The following is a 20,361-nucleotide window of genomic DNA, read 5'->3' on the forward strand; positions in this document are numbered from 1 at the left end:
CTATGGCTGCATAGTGCCACAGCTATGGCTGCATAGTGCCACAGCTATGGCTGCATAGTGCCACAGCTATGGCTGCATAGTGCCACAGCTATGGCTGCATAGTGCCACTGCTATGGCTGCATAGTGCCACAGCTATGGCAGCATAGTGCCACTGCTATGGCTGCATAGTGCCACTGCTATGGCTGCATAGTGCCACTGCTATGGCTGCATAGTGCTACTGCTATGGCTGCATAGTGCCACAGCTATGGCTGCATAGTGCCACTGCTATGGCTGCATAGTGCCACTGCTATGGCTGCATAGTGCCACTGCTATGGCTGCATAGTGCCACAGCTATGGCAGCATAGTGCCACTGCTATGGCTGCATAGTGCCACTGCTATGGCTGCATAGTGCCACAGCTATGGCTGCATAGTGCCACTGCTATGGCTGCATAGTGCCACTGCTATGGCTGCATAGTGCCACTGCTATGGCTGCATAGTGCCACTGCTATGGCTGAATAGTGCCACCGCTATGGCTGCATATTGCCACAGCTATGGTTGCATATTGCTACTGCTATGGCTGCTAACTGCTACCGCTATGGCTGCATATCACTACCACTATGGCTGCATATTGCTACCGGCTACTGCTATGGCTGCATATTTTATGGGACAAGCTCACAATAAGACAACTGTGAGGTAACTGAAACAAATATTTAGTTCACTGTGAATACGTTTTGTTCTTCACTCAAATAAAACACCAAGAAAAAAAATTAAAACTTCCTACCAATTAGTTTTCTGTCACCATCATCCTCTTCATCAGTACCAAATAGAAAAAATCCACCTGAATAACCCAGATTAAACTGGAAGCCATCTATTTCTTTTTCTAAACGTTCTTGTGCAGCTACTAAGGCCTAGGAGTAAGAATTTTAAAAAATTGATCAATTTTCAAATTTAGTTATTTAATAAGTTCTATGAATTCATCTTCATTGAATACTTAAATCCCATGCCATATGGATCTCAAAAGAGATTACCTGGAAAAACTTCAATAAAATAATAAAATAATAATAATAAGGCTTATTTTCAAGTCTTTAATCATTGAAACTGAAGTAACAGACTTTCCAAGGTATTATTAGGCTGAGAAGCCGAGTGACAAACAGAATAGCTATACCGGTATTGTTAAAGTAGAAATTGGTTGGTTAAAGAGAGGAGAAACAAAATAAGCAATAAAAAATAAGAATACTTTTTGAAAAACAAAACTTATCTATGGGAAAGAACTGCTAATTACTGCAATTTATCTGAAATTATTGCACCTAGCTCCCTTTCTGCTATATAAAACAAAATTGATTAATTACTACTAAATGATTTTTTTTTATTAATTCATGTATTTTCATCAGCTATGAATAATTATGCAAAATTTTAACTTGATCAGAGAATGGAAAGTGGGAGAAATAGCGTGTCAAAACATAATAAGATGAAATCCATAGATGAATATATATACATCCACATCTCTCATTAAGTAGCATTTATTCCCCTTAGCTCAATATCAAAAACATAATTAATCACCAACACTTAAATAGCTAATTGGTTAATTTTTTTTTGATGGATTCATGTCTAGTCAGGTATTATGAATAATTGTGCTAAGTTTTAACTTGATCAGAGAATGGGAAATGGGAGAAAAAACATGTCATGTTCTAATTTTTTACCAGACAGATAAACAAGACAAAGTGAGTTGATATATAAGCTTTGATAAAAAAAAAAAAAAAAAAAAAAAAAAAAGTTTCATCCAGAGAAAGTCAAGTCTTATGAAACTAGTCTATTGCTTTAAATCTAATTCACTTTCCAATATAGTTCCTTCTTGCCTCAACAAAATGTGAATAGTACTTGCATATATAATACATCAAACTGAATGACAGCTTACCTCTACATCAGAGACTTTCATACGAATGCCTTCTTTGCCCACAAATATGTCATCCACATCCACCTGTATATATCTGTCCAATGGTAGCCCCAACCTACCAGAAGACAAATAGGAAAGGGCATCCATCATCACAATAGAGTTCAGCCAAAAGTTCAGATCACTCCCAAGCAGCACTTTAGGAATCCCATCAATTCTACCTTCATCAAAAATAGCAGGAACATAACTGTATGACTTTGGATCTGCATCTGAGAAACGCCCCAATATCCTTGAAAAGGCTAAAGGTTGATACGTTGAATGATTGCTTTTAAATATTGTCCATGTATCTGGCAAAGCTCCCTTCCATATAGAACCAGGCTTCATTATCCTCCAAAGAGTGGTGGCTTCACCAATTCTGAAGTCCATTAAAGCTAAATTATAGTGAAAACTTATATGGTAGTTGTCCACATGCCTGAAACTGTCTGTGCTCTCATCAACTGGTCGAACAAAACTAAGTATACCAATGCGATAGTCATGGCAATACTTATCTACAAGCTGCCTACTCCAAGTATCCAGATCTAGATATGTATTATAGTTTTCAAAAATTATCACAGCAAATCGTCCAGATTTTTTATTTGTCAGGGTTGGTATAGCCTTAGACTTAATTTCAAATTTCACTTCGATGCGAAGTGCATTGAGAAAGTATCTTATCCGCTGACCATTTTTAGAATTTGGCACCTCCGTAATAAGCAGAGCCCTGTGAGCTACTCGAAGTCTGTCATCCAGTCTATGATGACTTGAAACATCAACATTAAGATTGGAGGAATATGGCTGAGAATCACATCGAATGTGTGGCACAGGTGGGTTTGCACGTGGCACATGAAGGCCAGTGTCCATGACACGATAAAGGAAGAAAAGACTAGAGACTATACTCAAAGCAAAAATGAGAACCAATGATCTCAGCAGGGAACAACGCTTGCAGGAAAGGAGCCTGGTCACAGAGTTATAGCATCTGAACATTTCCCTGCGTAACAACATGTTCAGGCACTATATTCACTTGTCAGGTCAGATAATAAATTCTGGTTGTAACAACATTACATGCTGCATTCACATTTCTTTAAATGCACTAGGCTCTTCTTTTTTTTTAATGACTTCTGAAAGTGACTTAGCTTCCCTTTGTTGAATCTGCATTGTTTGGTTTGATGATAAAGTCATGTTCCATCCAAGAATGAAGATGCCACTGATATCATAAAATCCATTTTAAGAATTCAAATTTATGCTTGATTATCTTCTGAAAATGTAAAACTTTCCATAAGTTCTGAAAGAAAAGTCACAAGAAATTATTTTTTTTACGTTTCATGAAATAAAAAATGAGTTAGAAAATTCACTCAATATATAAACTATGTTTGTAAGTTAGAGATGCTGAAAGGATTATTAGTAATAAAGATACAGTCAAGTAGCTAACATCATTAATAATAAAAAAAAAAGAGATTATGAAGAAAAAAAAATGAAGATTATATTGTACTCTAGTCAAGCTACCACTGAGACATGCAGCTGGCGATCAATACTAATTACAATGCTAACATAATTATATGAACAACTGAAACAGATGTCACATGTTCTTTTTATTCTGAATTAATAATAATAGGCTAGTGATCAGTAAAGGTTAGGTTTAAAAGCTTCTCTGTGACATGGTGAAATAACAGTTTTTGTCTTAGTAGACTTCATTTTAGTAGACATTGCAGACACATGGATGATACTCCATCCTTACAACACCCCATGTCACACTGTCCTCTACCTCACAGAAATTTCAATCTCAAAAGGCATTCCTGTGTTCCAACCACTTTGTCCATCTCATCCCCTGTGACTTTTTCCTAAACTGAAAAGGATCATGTCATTTTGGGACTTTAGAAAACATCTAAAAGAATATAGCTGACAAGCTGAAGACCATACAAGTTGAAGACTTTCAAAAGAGGTAAACAACATCTCCATTTGTGTGTGGCTGCCCAAAGAGAAGGGGATAATATTGATGTTTGAAAAAAAAACAAAACACTTTAGTAAATTAAAAATCTCATTACTTTTCTGCCACTCCTTCTATAGTCTATGATTCTCTCAAAAAGCATACATATATTATATAAAAAGTTGTTAAAATAAATTGAAACTCCCCTATCTTAATACAAAGAAAGAAACACTGTATCACAAATCTTGTAAGAAAGGAGAGAAGAAAAAAAGTTTTCAATCTTCATTTTGAATAAGAATCTTGTGAGGGATAGGGAAATAAATACAAGTAAGATCAAAAAACTTTTCAGATGCCTTCATCTGATCTTAAAAAAATAACTATTAAATATATCCCCTGCCAACTTTTAAAATGGGGAATTCAGGACAGTGACAGCCTGTCAACCTTAAAGCTGATTAGCCTATATTATGTGCAAAATGGATTATAATATCAAGAAAATCACTGACTGAATTCTAGAGGACAAGGAGTATATAGCGAAACAGACCTGAAAGAATTTGGACGTAGATGAATGTTATCAACTACAACATAGGCCTAGTGAGGTTTGGGTGCCTTAAAGTGTAAACTGATGTGGGTAGAAATGAACAAGATATATGTCCTTATCTTCATGTGTCAATTAGTCATGCATGCTAATTAGAGACTTTTGAACTCTGCCAAGTTGTTGGTTTTCCTGGTTGATTCAGGCAACCCATTTCATGTTCTAAAGGCCAAAGGGAAGAAGAAGCACTTGTACAAATTATTCCTAACATATAAGGAATAAAAAATGCCCCTTTATCTTTGAGTCTTTCTGAGTACTTTATTATAGACTCAACATGTTTAGTATAGTTCTAAGTAGTAATAGTAATAATATAATATTATCACCTTATCAAAGTTAAGAACATTGCTATGAGTTTAATTGTGGGCAAGAATCAAAAACGCTCTCTTATGTATATTAGTACTGTCACATTTTCAACAGGATAAAATGTCAGATAGTCACAACTTACGTTTTTCCAACTTTTAAAACAAGCAAAATATACAAATATATACAATATCCTTTTAAAAAAAAAGCAGCTTTAGCTTATCTAAGGGAAAGAACTTCACACTTACAACTATATTAATAATGTATACGTAACAAATAAATAATAACCAATAATTAATTGACTAAATGGTTACTTTTTTTATTGATTCATATTTTGTTAAGTACAATAGATAAGTGTTTAAATTTTAACTTGATCTGAGAATGGGTGTGAGAGAAATAGCATGGTCAATTATCTAAGGGGACAAAACCCTATATATTTAGCCATATCTGTGAATACTGAAGGATTAATTTTCCTTGGTATCTGTAGTGTAACTGGAGTTATTTTCTGCATGTCAGAAGGTCATGTCCATTGTGTGTGTGTTCATAGTACTTCTACAATTTCATGTGAGACATGTTGGTGCTCGTTCACTATAATTTTGTTGAATAAAGCCATGATATTAATATTCTAGTATCGGTAGAGTTATTTCATTACAATTTATTAAACATGATTATGTGTGGTGATTAGTGTTGGAATTCTTAATCAACAATGGATAAATTACTTAGACCGAAAGAGTTGGACCCTGATGCAAATGCTCCTCTGGCCTCAGAAAAATGGACTCATTGGTATGACACATTTCAGAATTTTCTGTGATCCAAGGATATTAACCAAGATATTAAACTAAAGTTTTTGAAAAATCCTGTATCTGCTATGGTATACATGCTCATCACTGATGTATCGTCCTATTCGATGGCCATAGACGCACCCAAGGCTACTTATATCAAGGTAAAGAACTACATTTTTTGACAGCTACTGGAAAAGACATCTCTTATTCTACAAAGCACTTGTTCTAGAAACAGCTACAACGCATGTGCTGGCTTACAATTCTGTGATCAAAATCTCTTCTAGTGCAATGAAAATGCCAACTTGCTCCCATCTAGAAACATCCATACCTAGTGAATACCAGGAATTGAATGCCATTAAGTTGCTATGCTACTTCTGTGGTCAAAAAGTTTGTCTATCAGGAAGCACAATATCAGCAAATGCCAACCTAGATGACGAGGTAGACTTCCGTGTTGCTCGTGCCAGGGCTGCTTTTGGCAGACTTCAAGAACAAGTGTGGCAACGGAGAGGACTCAGCATATCCACAAAACTGAAAGTCTACAGTTCTCTCGTCACTCATATATGCATCAGGGTATTGGGGCTTGGAAATGAACAAGAGTAATAATAACCCCACTGTCTTTCCATTTGCATTTTACTAAGGCGAATAATAGTGGACCTTTCTTCCCACTAGCTGCTTTTTGATGTTTGGACTGCACTACTCCACACAGTGATCTATGTCTCACTATGCTCTATTATAGGATATAAACCAATCACAAAGTTTTCTCTGGAACTGGTGAATGTGAAAGCTTGAACAGGCCTGGATCCAGGATGAGACGATTTGACAGGGCATACCCAGGGCACAGTCAACTTTAAGTTTTCTACTGCAAAATAGTTTCATTTGGAGAGCTCTGTATGATAACATTTTTTTTATTAGGCCTTTTTGTTATCTTAGTATCCATGCAGCCTATCACTATAAATATCAAGCAATAAAACAAACAAACAAACAAAAAACAAAAAAAAAACAATGGAAGTAAGCTACATATTTTTTTTCCCATAAAAAATAAATTCGTAGACTCTATAAGTTTCCAAGATTTATTTATTGGTACAGGTAATTAATTGTTAGGCTCAACTTTTAACCCCAAATAGCCTCGTTTTTCTTTTAAAATATATTCAGTTTGCGGTAAAGTTATAATTAGAACAAGATATATAGCTTATTAAATAGTGTACCGTCAGCACTCTGCCAGCTAGATTCAGACCTAATTGTGCTAAATTGTACTGATTTTTGTTTAATTTCCACAAAGCTGAAGGTAAGCGTATTCTTTTTATTATTTGGTACATTACATTAACAATAAGATTACACGCAAATACAGACAAAAATTGTCTATCAATCTCTATTTTGAATAAAATTACGGGAGAGTCTGATTGTGCTAAATTTTATGCACAGTAACCCTTGACCCATAATTATTAGGAAACTGTACCAGGGGGAGTGAAGTCACAGATCAGGAATTTCAAAATAGCGACATATCCATATCAACAATAGTTAATATCGTGAAAGAGTAGAGTAGATCTAGATATTATACCACCCACATCTGATGTTTCTTTCAATGGTCCAATAGTAGCTATGCCTATAGGCTCATAAACCTCCACCCTAAAGCTCTACCATCGCAAATTATTATTAACATGAAAAGATATTTCTCTATATTAGAATAATTAAATCTATAACTATAATCTATATTATTAATATAGATCTAGTAGAGAAGGTACTTTGACATCCTAGATGAGTAGATCTATATTAATTATGATTATGTATATATATATAATATATATACAATATATAGTAATATAGTATATATATTATAATTATGTACTATAGATCTAGATCTATGAGTAAATAATTATAATATATTATAATTTATATATAATAATTTTTTTTCATTAATTTAATATAGAGTCTAGATCTAGAGTTAAATGTGAGTGACTAAGTCTCAGACTCAAGTCTAGACTCTAACTCTAGTAGCTTCTAACTTCTAGATCTAGACCTCCTAGTAGTACTCCTACACCTAGATCTAGTGACTAGTCAGTGACAATGACATTCTTCTAGTCCTATACTTAATTGACTTAATACTATTTATTTTTAGTATTTAATTAGACATTAGAATTAGACTTCTAATCTAAAATCTAAATAAAAAGTGCATTAGACTAGAATACTCTTGATCAAGAATATATTTAATAAGTTCAGTTCTGCTAGGAATTACTGGAATTAAATAGATCTAACTGTCGTCAACTGTATTCTAGACCTTTACAGAAAACTGTGTAGTCTAGATCTAGTCTTTCACTATTCTTATGTTTGGAAAGTAAATTCTGTTATTCTTATCCGGAAGTTGTAGTTTTATAATTGATAATGTTGAATGAATTGAAAGGTTTCATAAGTGTACAAAAAAAATGCGTCCAACAAAATAAAGGAGGAATACTTCATACTTCAATCCCCTCTCTTTTCATAGTGCTACGTCGTATCTGAACCTACGTATAGTTGCTGATACCGAACTTTTTTTTTTTTTTTTAGATTTCTAGTTTAATTCTTTTTAGATCTAGATCTCTAGACAAGTAGCCTAAATCTAATTCTAGCATGGGTCTTTGTCATGGTCAGAATAAGGGGTGGGCAAATTACAGCCCGCCGGAGCTAGTGTATTATTTATGCGGCCCGTGGACACAAAAATAAATCAGGTGTGACCACAGTATAAACAAATAAAAATGGAAATCTATTTTAAAAAATAATTATAAATAGATCTAAATAAATTATTGAAACTTTCACATTATAAAAATGTTCAAGTAAACGAAGATTTTTTTTTATTGGCTATCTTATCTTATATAATACAGACGTTACTTCAAAAAAGAAGATGATTACGTCCTACGCGTCATGCATTTAGTCATGCATATTAACCAATGACTTAAATTCTGCCAAGTCACTGGTTTTCCTGGCTAGCTCAGGCAACCCATTCCATGCTCTAATAGCACTATATAGGGAAGAAGGAGTATTTGTACAAATTTGTCCTAGCATATATATATGGAATGTGCCTTTATCTTTGTGTCTTTCAGAGTATTTTATTAAATTTTGTTTTGTATTTGAAGATTATGGTTCAGTGTTTTATGTATTATTGCTACTTTACTTTTGAGCCTTCTGTCCTGAAGGCTTTCTAAATTTAGTGATTTTACTAAAGGTGTTACTCTAGTGAAATGTGAATATTTGTTTGTTATGAATCTCACTGCTCTATTTTGTGTCTGTTCCAGTTTCTTAATGTTTTCTTGAGTTGAGGGGTCCCAAACGGAGGATGCATATTCTATTATTGGCTATACTTCAATACACTCAGTCAAAGATACAATCTCAGGCCAGTAGGCTATATTCAATGCTTTGAAGAAATGTATTGAGTGTTAGGTATACACCGTATACTTGGAACAAGATGACAAGTGTAACAACTGATGGAGCTCGATATTTCACTGAGAAAATCAGCTAAAAAATCATTTTTTTTTTAAATAAAGAATATCCCTACCATAAACTCTTAACAAGAAAGTATGCACAAAGCTGCATAAAATATCGACGTATTATAATTCCACATAGGCCTACTCTAATAATCAAACTTATTAGAGCTACGAATCTTAATCACAGGCAGTTCCGAGAAGTACTTCAAGATTTAAAAACAAAATATTCCAATGTATCCGCTGGCTTATGTGTCATGGTAATGAGAAAAATATAAATACTCAAGGAAGAAATGTAGGCGTATATGTTTATGTTCCTTGAAGGACATTGTGACAATGAAGAGTGGAAGACAGACTTCATGTTTTTCATGCTAGATGAAAACTATTGTAATGGGTTGTTTGCACATGAAATGTAAGTGCATGTTAAAATCTTTTCAAACCAAGCTTTCCCATTTCTCCAGGCAAGCGATTGAAGAGGTTTTGTCATTTTCCTTTGCTGAAAGATGAAACAATTTCTAGTGAAATGGTTTGGTTAAAAGTACAAGACTGATTTAGATTCCTTAATTGTGGAATTTATTAAAGTAAAGTTTAAGATGTCATGAGCCAGTTTCATCATCAGCTCACCATTTAGCGCCGAAGCTGATTCAGTTCCAGAGGACATAATATATAACTCCAAGCAAATTATAAGCTGAAAGAGAAGTTCCATTCAGTACTTCCGCGAGAGTTTGATGGGTGCTAGAAGCTGTCCTTCCACAAAGTTGTGCTGCTAAACGTTCACATTATTTGTGTACACACACATATGTAGAAACTAGACAAGTGTAATCATAGGTCGATGGTGACAGACGGCAGTCACAAGGACAACAACTAGTAAGCTAGTTCCGCAACATTACGCACGAGTGTAAACAGTTCAATACTTCACATTAAGTATAATATTCTTCGAATGTATATGCAAGCCCTATATACGGCCCCCCATTCTCATTTTTTTTAATGCAGCCATCGACACAAACATGTTTCCCACCCCTGGTCTAGATCTATAGGTCTACAGCTGCCTACTCTTCTGAGCAAGATATAGATCTAGAGGTTTTATCACTACTTGTTTTGAGTGTCTTGTAAACCAAAATAAACCATGTTTAACACATTACACTTATCAGAATTCAATTTTTTTTTTTAATTGCATGTGTTATTGATGACTTCTGACTTGTATATAAGTTGCAACGATCCTCGCTTTGATTTTCTACGCAATAACATGATACGATATGATATTTGAATGAATGTAAGTAAGCACTTAGTGGACCATTATTAAATAAGTCAAAAAAATAAGATGTTCATAAGCCATCAAAATTCACAAGGGACTTGTGTCATTTGTGACAACTATTCGTGCATTTTCAGAAGTTACAAAGTACGTTAAAAAGTGCTGTCAAGTACATATGACATGCTAAGAAAAAAGGTTTTGCCTACAGTGTCGTGCGCATCTTGCTTGGTATTTTCTTTTGAGCACCATAAGGTTTCGTGAGTTTCTGTTCCTAAGGGTGCGTCTTGTCATTACGTTTTTATTTTGTTGCGGTTGTGCTGACTTTGCTGAGTTGATGTTTTCTTCCCCAGTATTGGGTAAGTTAGTTTATTTTACTGTTTTCTGAATGTCGTAGTTCGAAACTCGGTCCTATGACCTTGGGAATGGCGATCTCAAGGAATGTTTAATTTTTATTATTTAGGGTCGTAGTCATGCCTGATTCAGTGTTTTGTTTGATATGACCCGTGCATCTAAGGCATTGGGTGTAGGCTGTGTCATGATTGAAGTATGGCACCGAGTTTAAGGTGTGATATAGTTCGTTGCCTAATATGTATACGGTACCTTGCGTTTCCTTTCTAAATACTAATGGCCTTTATTCATCACTCATGTCATAATATTTCATACATTCATTAAATTGATAAACGTACAATCTTGTTGTTAACTAATGTACATTAACTTATGTTATCATTAATAGTGTTCAGGTTGAACAACTGTTGGTATTCACTCAATGTTCAGGTTGGGGAGCTCGGGACGGTGTATCCCACCCACCAGGACGCCATTTCGGAAACTAGGCCTATATGAAAATCCAAATTTCCGGACTTCCAATTACCAAGAATATAAGCTTAGGTTTCAAAGAGACAACACTGGCTTTTCAGCTAAGAGGAAATGATCACTGAAATAGACACTTAAATTGTACTCCACTAAACCAGATAAAAGAAACAACTGTGTTTTGTGTTGTCACATTAGTATAAAATACAAGTTCTTAATTTAAAGAACATATAAAGATGGATTTCTAATCTGATGAAAAGTTTTTTAAAATTTACTATACTTTTATTTATTTCATTAATTATTGTTTTATGTTGGTTTAAGTACATGTAATATTATTGACCTCAAGATTGAAACTCCAATTTGATGAAAAATTATTTAATTTTGTGTAATCTATACCAGTATTCTATAATGTTTATAGAGATCCCAGCTTAGCTTAGATTTACTTTCACTAAGTTTATAACCATGGTTTTGTGTTGACATTACTATAAATAAATTTTAGGTTTCTTTAAGAATGCTAAGTTGGAAATTCTGATCTGATGAAAAACAATAAAACAAAATTATTAAACAAAAGTAGATGATATTTCCTTATCAAAATTTATTTTAAGTTTGTGTTGTTTTTAATTATTAATTCATTAAATATTGATTTTTCATTAACATTTACATACACTAAGGATCAAACAGAAAAATTCAATACATGATCAGCTCTCAATTCACACTAATCACAGCCCATCACTTAATGTAGTTAACGTCAAGTCTCAAAATATTCATTTCAAAATGTAACTAAAAATTTTCCCTGGTTATCTATACAATGTTTATCAGGTGGAATGAAATCCCATGTATAAAAATCAGGAAGGCCAGGAGCAATGAGCCCAACATCCAACTGGTCACTGAATACATAGGATGTCCCACTCTTTTCTAAAAACTTGACGCTGATATCAGCACTTTGTTCAGGAGCAACAATCACCTGGTCAAGAAGAAAAATGACAAATTTAATTTTCTATGACAAGCCATCAAGGTAAATATAAATTGTAGTTATAAAAAACAAACAAATAGAACTTACCACAGCATAAAAAATCTTCTTGACTTTATTTATGCTGCAGTGCACTTTGACTGTCTCCAACTTTTAGCTGATACACAGAACTGAAAAAAAAATGATTATATATATATTTGCCTGCATACTAACTTTTATTAATTAAGAGTTTTGTTCTACAATTCTATTTTTGTACCTTTCAGGCTCAGAAACTGAATTTTTCTTCTGAACATCTGGATCCTCTAAAAAGCCATTGTTGAGACTGACATTCATGCTAAGGAAAATATAAGATATGAATCAAAACAATATTCAAGTTAATGGGAAACTATTTCTAAATTCTATTGAAATTAGAAAGCTTACAAAAATGTACGTCCTACTTTGGTTTCAACTTGTGAACTTCATATTCCCCAACCATGTCAGCATTTATACACTACACATGTTGAATTTGTTCTGTCTATAGGCACAACAGCACAGCCGGTGGAGCTCTTAGGACATAGGCAGCCAGCCTTTAGTACCGGTGCAATTTACGGCTGCAAGTGAGTCATTGTTATTGTCCCTCTCAATGTATTGCTTTAAGAGAAAAACAAGCATTTAATTAATCATACTTGCTTATTAAAGACTAAACATGAAAAGTACACATGAAGTGAAAACAGTCTTTACCTGTGAGGGTTTGTGTTTAGCTTAGACAGACAATCATGTCTCACCATCCCACTCATTCTTGCCATGCTCCTAACGAAAATAGCACCACTGCACATCCAGACCCAGCATGTTGCTAGGGTAACAGAATGTGCCCTTACCCTGTTGGAAAGAAAGTGTCGAGACAAATTCATAGTAGTTATTACTAATAACTAGTTTAAGTACTATTTAGTTGAAATCTTGCACTATTATAATTTACCTTGTACTGGCTGGCTGCCCCATCACTCCAAATTGTTACCTTCGAAAAAGACGTCTTTTTTTTTTTTTAGAAGATCCAGAACTTGTATGGTGAAGGACTTCACAGCATGATGGTCATGGCAAGTGTCCTCAGAGAGAAATAATAGACTCTGATTGCCACACCTCTAGAAAGGCACCACTGAGTGGACTGATTTGGTTTTTCCCAAAATGAGCACTTTTTACTTCTGCATAGGCAGCCTTCCTATTTTCCTTGAAATCCAGCACCATAACAAGCTCATCTGAAAAAAAAAAAAGTCTTACTATAGAACACTTGAGGCATACAATATGGTATGTATCAAATGCACTAATCAACTATGCACATTTAAAACATTATTTATACTTACTTTCTTCCAGATTTGTTGGGCTCTGTTGCCAGAATGCCACAAAAAGTTGCTAGATAAAGAGGTTCCTAAGTTCGAAGATCAATAAGTAATTCCATTATAAAATAAAGAAAATATATAAATTCTTTAATTTAAACTTTAACTTATTTATAAATAATGTGTAAATTTGTACACACCTTATTGCCACCTTAATTTATTTATAAATAATGTGTACAAATTAAAGCTGTACACACCTTAAATTATTGCCACCTCTCTTTCAATAGGTTCAAATTTGCAATCGATTCTGGTCCACTTCTTCCAGAGAACATCTTGACAGCCATAAATGTCATGACAGAAGACATTGAAAGGTCTCATTCTGTTGAGACACACTTTACAGGCTCCAACAAAAGACAAAAAAATACATAAATATATATGAGATACATATAAAAACATTTAAAGATATAATCAATGCATTTAATGTTGGGCAACTTTTCTTTTTCTAATGTGGGATAGGTAAAGACAACAAAAGAGTCGTCCCAGCAGGAAGCTGGCCTGATGTCCCTAAATTTCTGTTGAAGGCATTTATCATTAAACTGAAAATTTAAAAAAAAACGGTATTTAGGGGAGTACATGTTATTAAATCAAGAGGATTTTCTTTCAATGAATAAGAAATGCATTAAATTTACCAAACATTTGTGCAATAAATGCACAGGCAGCTTTCCACAGGAACTGGCCCCAAAAGTCTAATCTCAGGTTTTAAAATGAAGTCAGGTCTATCTGCATTGTTGGATTTTTTGCCCAGAACATTTCATGTGCCTTTTTGATGGTTACCACCATCACCAGTGCTGCTCAGCATGTTTGAATACCGTGCATGCGTAGTATATCAAACACTGGTAAAAAAAAAGCTGTGAATAAGAAAAGAAAGTATAAATACATTGATAAATTATTATATACTTAAAAACAAAAGAGAAAATTATTTTATTACCTGCACTTTATTGTGAAGAGGTTTTCCTACTTCTTCAGTTGTTTCTTGTTGTCCATACAACAGTACATCCTGAAGTTGAATGCCCAGTTCTTCCTCCAGATTAAAATTGTCTGATTCCTCTGTGTTTAAAAATGAACGGCAAGGATGTTTTATTTTTTTTTTGTAATGCTCTTATTGCCTATTGCTTACTGGAGTTAGTGGTTTCAGTAAATTGAGGGTTGTCTGTGCATAATCCATAGGAGACAAACCAAGTTGCTTATTTTTTTATTCGAACTGAAAATAAGGAACATCAAGAAAAATAGTAAAATAGAATTAAGGTGAAGTATCATATTATTTATTATACTAGGATAAAGAGAATATATATTTACTTCATAATTCAAATTGTAAGTTGACTACTTTAGAAGCTTTGTCCCATCACAAGTGCTAACAGGACTGTTAGCCAGCCTAAGCAACTTAGCTTCCTCGCGCATTTTTCTTTTCCTCTCTTTTTGCTTACAACCAAAAAAAGGTCATAAGAAGGAAATATATATATATACATTTTATTACAGTAGGCCTACACATAAAACTAATGAATTTAAGGCCAAATAAATTTTAAAAATTTAGATTGTACCTTATAGCTGACTGGAAAAATATTTCCAACGCTCATTTGGCGAAAATTCTTTCAGTTTTGTTTTTTTCTGGCTTTGAAGTGGTTGGTGTGGCACCAAACTGTTCTGTGTTTGACGAGAAGCATATGCCTTTTTTTTTAAAGTAATAGTCTCTTGCATACAGCCTGTAAGTTAAAGCAGTATATTTTAATCAATAAATAAGATTAAGTATTACCACTGGCAAGTATATATAACCTACTACACTACAGTCTCAAAGTTAGGTCTGATTAAAATTTTTTTTACAAATATTTTACAAGTCGAGATACCTTTTTTTTTCCTTTGTGGCCATGTACTCCTCAATCTCAGCTTGGGTATGAGTTCCTTCTTCCCACTCTTTTTTCTGTCCTTGTATTTCCTTGATGCTATCCTCTGTGTTGGCAAAATTTCTTATGACTTGGCATTGCTGAAAATTAAAAAATAAAAATGTTGGCTAAATATGTAGTCTATATTATATAGACGTAGAATCTAGAATATATATATTAAAATAGACATCAAAAATAAAAAAAAACTAGGGATTCAAGGTCTAATTTAATAAGTCTAGAACTTGATCTAGAAAAAACTATAGAAAATAATTGATAAATTATAATGATGATAATGTCAATATGCTAGATCTAGAGTAGATTCTAGATCTTTCAGATGTGAAGATTAGACACTAAAATCTATAGAATCTAGAACATGTGTACATAAAGTTTAAATGTAAACTGCACAATTTATCATTTTTGGTCATTTCTAAATCTAGATGAAGAAATCTACTCTACTGACTATAGTATAAATCTATTTTAGATAGCCTATACAGATCTACACCTAGAACTAATAACTAATTATAATCTAGAAACTAATTACAAAAATTATTTATTAATAAAATATTTAGATCGGGATCTAGACCTGAAATCTAAATTTTAATTGATATATTCTGTCAATATTTACGCCAGATCTGGATAGGCCAAATTATTAATAGTTTTAATTCCTAATTTAGATCTACTAGATCTAGATCTGAAATCTAAATTTTTAAGTAGATCTAGATCTAGCTACCCCTCCTAGATACGCCATACACCACAAATCTAGGTCTATGTCCGTTTAAAAGGTTAGACATACTGTCACATACTTAAATAGATCATGAAAGTAATGATGGAACCGCCTATTATAATTGGCCCTAATGTGGTAGGCCTAATAATAATTATTATTAAGATGATAATGCGAACCGCGCATATTAATAGCATTTCAAAACAAGATCTAGAAAAGTAGAGATTTTAGCTATGTCTGATAATAATTAGTATAAAAATAACTTTAGTATTAAAGACCTATTGGAAACAAATGGTTCTACGTTAGAACTGGTGATGATGCACTTCGTAGGTAGATGCTCTCACTTTGAAGTTTCCCGGGAGAATTCGATTGACCTTAATTCTCTCCGACAGGCACTTCAAAAAAACAGTACTTTAAAAACCCCAAAATATCTAAAACATGTTTAACATTCTTTCTAGCCTTTTTGTATCATATCTCTTAATGAGAAATGTTATCATTCTCTTCACATATAGAGAGAGTGAGTGTGTATCACTTTGACTTTAAATGAAGATCCTGTTAATGTCGTAGCTGGCTGTGCTACATGGTGGAGTAGCAATCTAGTCGGTAGATCTTATCGTGGGAAGCGTGGTCGAGAGGCTAAAATGAACGTGGCTTGTCTTGGCTACCTAGAAGGGGGCTCAAGGTTCGACACCCGACTCGGGAAGAGTTGAGCGCCTAAAGGCAGCACGGGAAAACCAACACCTAGATACCCCCCCCCCCCCAACTGGTCCACAAATGAGATTGGACCAAAGCGCTCTGAGCATGCTATAAGCATGAAAGTAGCGCTATATAAAAGCTATAATAATATGATACAGACACTACTTCAAAAAAGATGATTACTTCCTACGCGTCATGCATTTAAATTCTGCCAAGTCACTGGTTTTCCTGGCTAGCTCAGGCAACCCATTCCATGCTCTAATAGCACTATCACTAGGGAAGGAGTATTTGTACAAATTTGTCCTAGCATATGGGACGAGGAATGTGCCTTTATCTTTGTGTCTTTCAGAGTATTTTATTAAATTTTGTTTTTGTATTTGAAGATTATGGCTCAGTGTTTTATGTATGATTGCTACTTTACTTTTGAGCCTTCTGTCCTGAAGTGATTTTACTAAAGGTGTTACTCTAGTCAAATGTGAATATTCGTTTGTTATGAATCTTACTAGAGATTGTACTAGCGGTTGGCCGGTGACTCTGTGCTTGTGTTAAAGTAATCCAAGTGTCACTGGGGTCATAGTAATGCAGGTGGCGGGCTACCGCGTGCACGATAACTACTGCAGGTGTAAGTGGCAATCGTAGATATGATCGTAGTATCAGTAGTAGGCTAACGTAGTAACGAGGAGCAATCATATCACATGCGCAGACAACCTTGTAACATCTCTTCTGGTGCTTATTAAAGTGTCTGCTGTCTATTAACTAAACTGGTCTTCTCTTGAATTATTGCACTTTTGTTGCGGATGTCTACTATAACTACAGTAGCACAACAGACATTGGAATTCACTAATCAACTCATTATATAGCAGACAATATATTTATTAAATGTAAAGTAGTAAACTCTGGCAAATCCAGCCATAAGACAATACGTCAATAATTACTTACATGATGCAATATCAAACACATAATCCAATGATACATAATAACACTTCACTCAATACAAATAGAACTCCTCAAGACAGATGTTCTCTCCGAGGACTGAATAGAAAAACTGCCCGTTTGACCATGTTGCCAGATCAGAAAGAGGCTTGCCCATGATTCCTAGCAAGTCTTCGCTTATCACGTGAAACATGATAATTGAGAACTCCAAGTGAATCTTGACTAGCGCATGTCACAGTGGCTATCAAACAATGCGGTGACATACGCCCCTTCCCCAAGAAAAGATTTAGCAAAAATCTTTTTTAATACCGTATGATATGTCTCTGTGTCATCTTTTAGCAGACTATATCTAATATCCACCCAATTAAGACTTCATTGTATCAAAACATCAAATAACCTATAACAAGTCATATCAAGTAATCATAATATATAATTAAAATCCTTTTCAATCAAAATAAGTTTCATTACTGTTCACCTTAATTATGAAGTGTTCAAGAGGTATATCATCATTAGCAATGCAATGTTGACAAGAAGAGAATAAAGAAAAAAATGTTTCCTGAAGTCACACTGTTCGACATCCTATAACATAAGTGATCATAGTTTTAGAGAAAAAAAAATACATATTTGAAAACATAACATTATCAATATAAATTGCAGAAAAAATTCAATCATATGACACAATGAGTGAACTTAACCAAATATAGTTCAAAGAAATATTAATTCAGATTTCTTCAAAAAATTTCAAATAATTATTTACAAGTGTATCATGAATCTTCTTGTTAATACTAATGATTGTGTATCTTTGTACTAAATAGTAATCACAAGATTGATTAAAGTGTAATCATCATTGTGAAAATATAGTGACATATCAACAAAAATAATATCAAAGTTGACATTACAAATTACCAAGTTATTAATAGCACAACTATGAAAAAGTATTCGGTAATACAGTAGTGGGAGGAAAAAAATATATCTCATGTTTGTAAACACAAGCTTTGAAATATTCAAGATTAACTGTAGTACTAGTATAGACAAAAAATATATCTCATGTTTGTAAACACAAGCTTTGAAATATTCAAGATTAACTGTAGTACTAGTATAGACAAAAAATGTATCTCATGTTTGTAAACACAAGCTTTGAAATATTCAAGATTAACTGTAGTACTAGTATAGACAAAAAATATATCAACGATTACATTGACGAGTACATGAAAAAAAAAATTCAAGTCAACAGTTGAAAAAGTTTTGCTGTAGTTTACGAGAGTTTGTATACATTCATGTGTACTGGGTATGATCAATATAGTAAACAAAATGATTGGCATATATCAATTGTACAGTAATATTTAATTACAAAAAATATAATATGAAAATGGTTAAGTTTGTCTTTATGACATTGACTTGCAAGTGAACAATAATCGTCATCAGAATCTGGTGTGGCTAATCAAGCCAATTCTAGAGCGGCAGACTTTGCCACAACTCGTGCCTGTGTATGCATCTGATTCAGGGGTAGCTGACAGGGCAACTTTCTTTTTTTTTTCTCTTGATTAAGGCCGCTTCGTTTCGGCGAGGATCGTCCCAGCACGCACAGTCTTTGGCTATTTCTTCCCTCATACTTTCGTTCATGTCTGTGGCTCTCATGTCCAAGGGTGGACTGGGTATCAAAATCGGCCCGGGCATTTACCTTATGAACCGGCCCACAAATGAATGGCATATCATATCATGGGCGTATCCAGGATTCTTTTCGGTTGGGGGGAGGGTGATTTTTGCTACCCCCTCTGAAATGTATGTATGTAATTAATCTTCATTACATTCTGAACTTTCATTCTTTCGGGCGTTTTTTTTTAGCCTAGAACAGGTTCTTCTTTTAATTAGTGAAAAGACAGTAGATACCACCAAGGACAGCTAGGGAGCCTGGGGGGAGCGTTGTGTCCGGATCCAAGCATTATTTCCGTTATTTTCAGCTTTAAAAAATGCATAATCTGATGTATCTACAGTGCAATTAGCTTGCTACTCTTCCACTAAAAAAAATTAAAAACCAAATCTACTATTCACTGCACTTAGTTAACGGAGACCAGCGACTGGTAGAGAACGGTAACTATATATAGTTTTGCTTTTGTTTTTTGTATTGGATGGGGAGGATAACCACAAACCCCCTTTTGGCTACGCTTAGGAAATTCGGTGACTTTAGTTTGCTTAAGTTGGCTGCACTGGGGAATTAAGTAAAGTTTATCTATCAGACAATGAGGTCTGAGGCATGTGATGATTTGAACCCCTCCCTCCCGGCTACGCCCATGTGACATATAATAGGTGTATAAGCCTAATTCTCTTCAAAACATATAGTTTGATAACGCTTCGAAAACTGAAAAACACCACAAAACATTCACAGCTTGACCTTAAACTTGTCCAGGCTATACACATTCAGTAGCCATGATGTGCATTCGATCGTGACAGGACATTAAGCATTTAAAAAAAGAAATGTTCTCACAAAATAATCAAACATAAACCGACTTTTTTTTCAAGTATCAAAGCATGGGTAACAGCTTGTATATATATATATTTACTTGTAATAGAATTTGTTTAAATAATAGCACACATCTTCACTGTTATTTCTTTTACTGACCGTGTAATGGCAGGACGTCTCTAGTGAAATAGACCAAAGTGTTACAGCCATCATGATTAGAACGAACAGAGTGGCAATCTTATGTTTCAGAGGAGAGACACCATGAAAATGAAAGTGACCAAATAGGCTTATTAGATAACCGTATATTACAATGAAAAA

The 20,361-nt window shown here is 34.1% G+C and overlaps 2 protein-coding genes and 2 long non-coding RNA genes across 7 annotated transcripts in view; 1 reads left to right on the forward strand and 3 right to left on the reverse strand.

Annotated features, from left to right (window-relative positions):
* LOC106064227 (bifunctional heparan sulfate N-deacetylase/N-sulfotransferase 3-like) overlaps positions 1-7,871 on the reverse strand; it is a 32,073-nt gene extending 24,202 nt beyond the window's left edge. Inside the window, exons 1-3 of one of the 4 annotated variants that reach the window (XM_056019556.1) lie at positions 7,738-7,871; positions 1,895-3,188; positions 761-887 (exon numbers count right to left, since the gene is read on the reverse strand). In XM_056019556.1, the coding sequence (XP_055875531.1) occupies positions 761-887; positions 1,895-2,908 (1,141 nt within the window). In that variant the 5' untranslated portion in view covers positions 2,909-3,188; positions 7,738-7,871. Of the gene's footprint in view, positions 1-760; positions 888-1,894; positions 3,189-7,690 lie in introns of all 4 variants that reach the window. The other 3 variants (XM_056019557.1, XM_056019559.1, XM_056019558.1) reach the window with 3 other exon arrangements.
* A 2,553-nt stretch (positions 7,872-10,424) lies between these two features.
* On the forward strand, positions 10,425-13,785 carry LOC106064228 (uncharacterized). Its single transcript, XR_008776463.1, has 6 exons — positions 10,425-10,564; positions 11,835-12,030; positions 12,249-12,411; positions 12,506-12,581; positions 13,011-13,266; positions 13,583-13,785. It is a non-coding gene; the product is annotated as an uncharacterized LOC106064228 (long non-coding RNA).
* On the reverse strand, positions 11,845-13,391 carry LOC106064229 (uncharacterized). Its single transcript, XR_008776464.1, has 7 exons — positions 13,323-13,391; positions 12,941-13,217; positions 12,706-12,843; positions 12,423-12,615; positions 12,242-12,319; positions 12,076-12,155; positions 11,845-11,979 (listed from the first exon to the last, which is right to left on the reverse strand). It is a non-coding gene; the product is annotated as an uncharacterized LOC106064229 (long non-coding RNA).
* A 791-nt stretch (positions 13,786-14,576) lies between the features above and the next one.
* Positions 14,577-17,828, reverse strand: LOC129924514 (uncharacterized). Its single transcript, XM_056019564.1, has 3 exons — positions 17,589-17,828; positions 15,197-15,333; positions 14,577-15,055 (listed from the first exon to the last, which is right to left on the reverse strand). The coding sequence occupies exons 1-3, from the start codon at positions 17,622-17,624 to the stop codon at positions 14,926-14,928; spliced, it is 303 nt and encodes a 100-aa protein (XP_055875539.1). The 5' UTR covers positions 17,625-17,828; the 3' UTR covers positions 14,577-14,925.
* Positions 17,829-20,361: the final 2,533 nt, after the last annotated feature.

This window comes from Biomphalaria glabrata, chromosome 2 (assembly GCF_947242115.1).
Source record: "Biomphalaria glabrata chromosome 2, xgBioGlab47.1, whole genome shotgun sequence".
In the NCBI taxonomy this organism is placed as follows: Eukaryota; Metazoa; Mollusca; class Gastropoda; family Planorbidae; genus Biomphalaria; species Biomphalaria glabrata.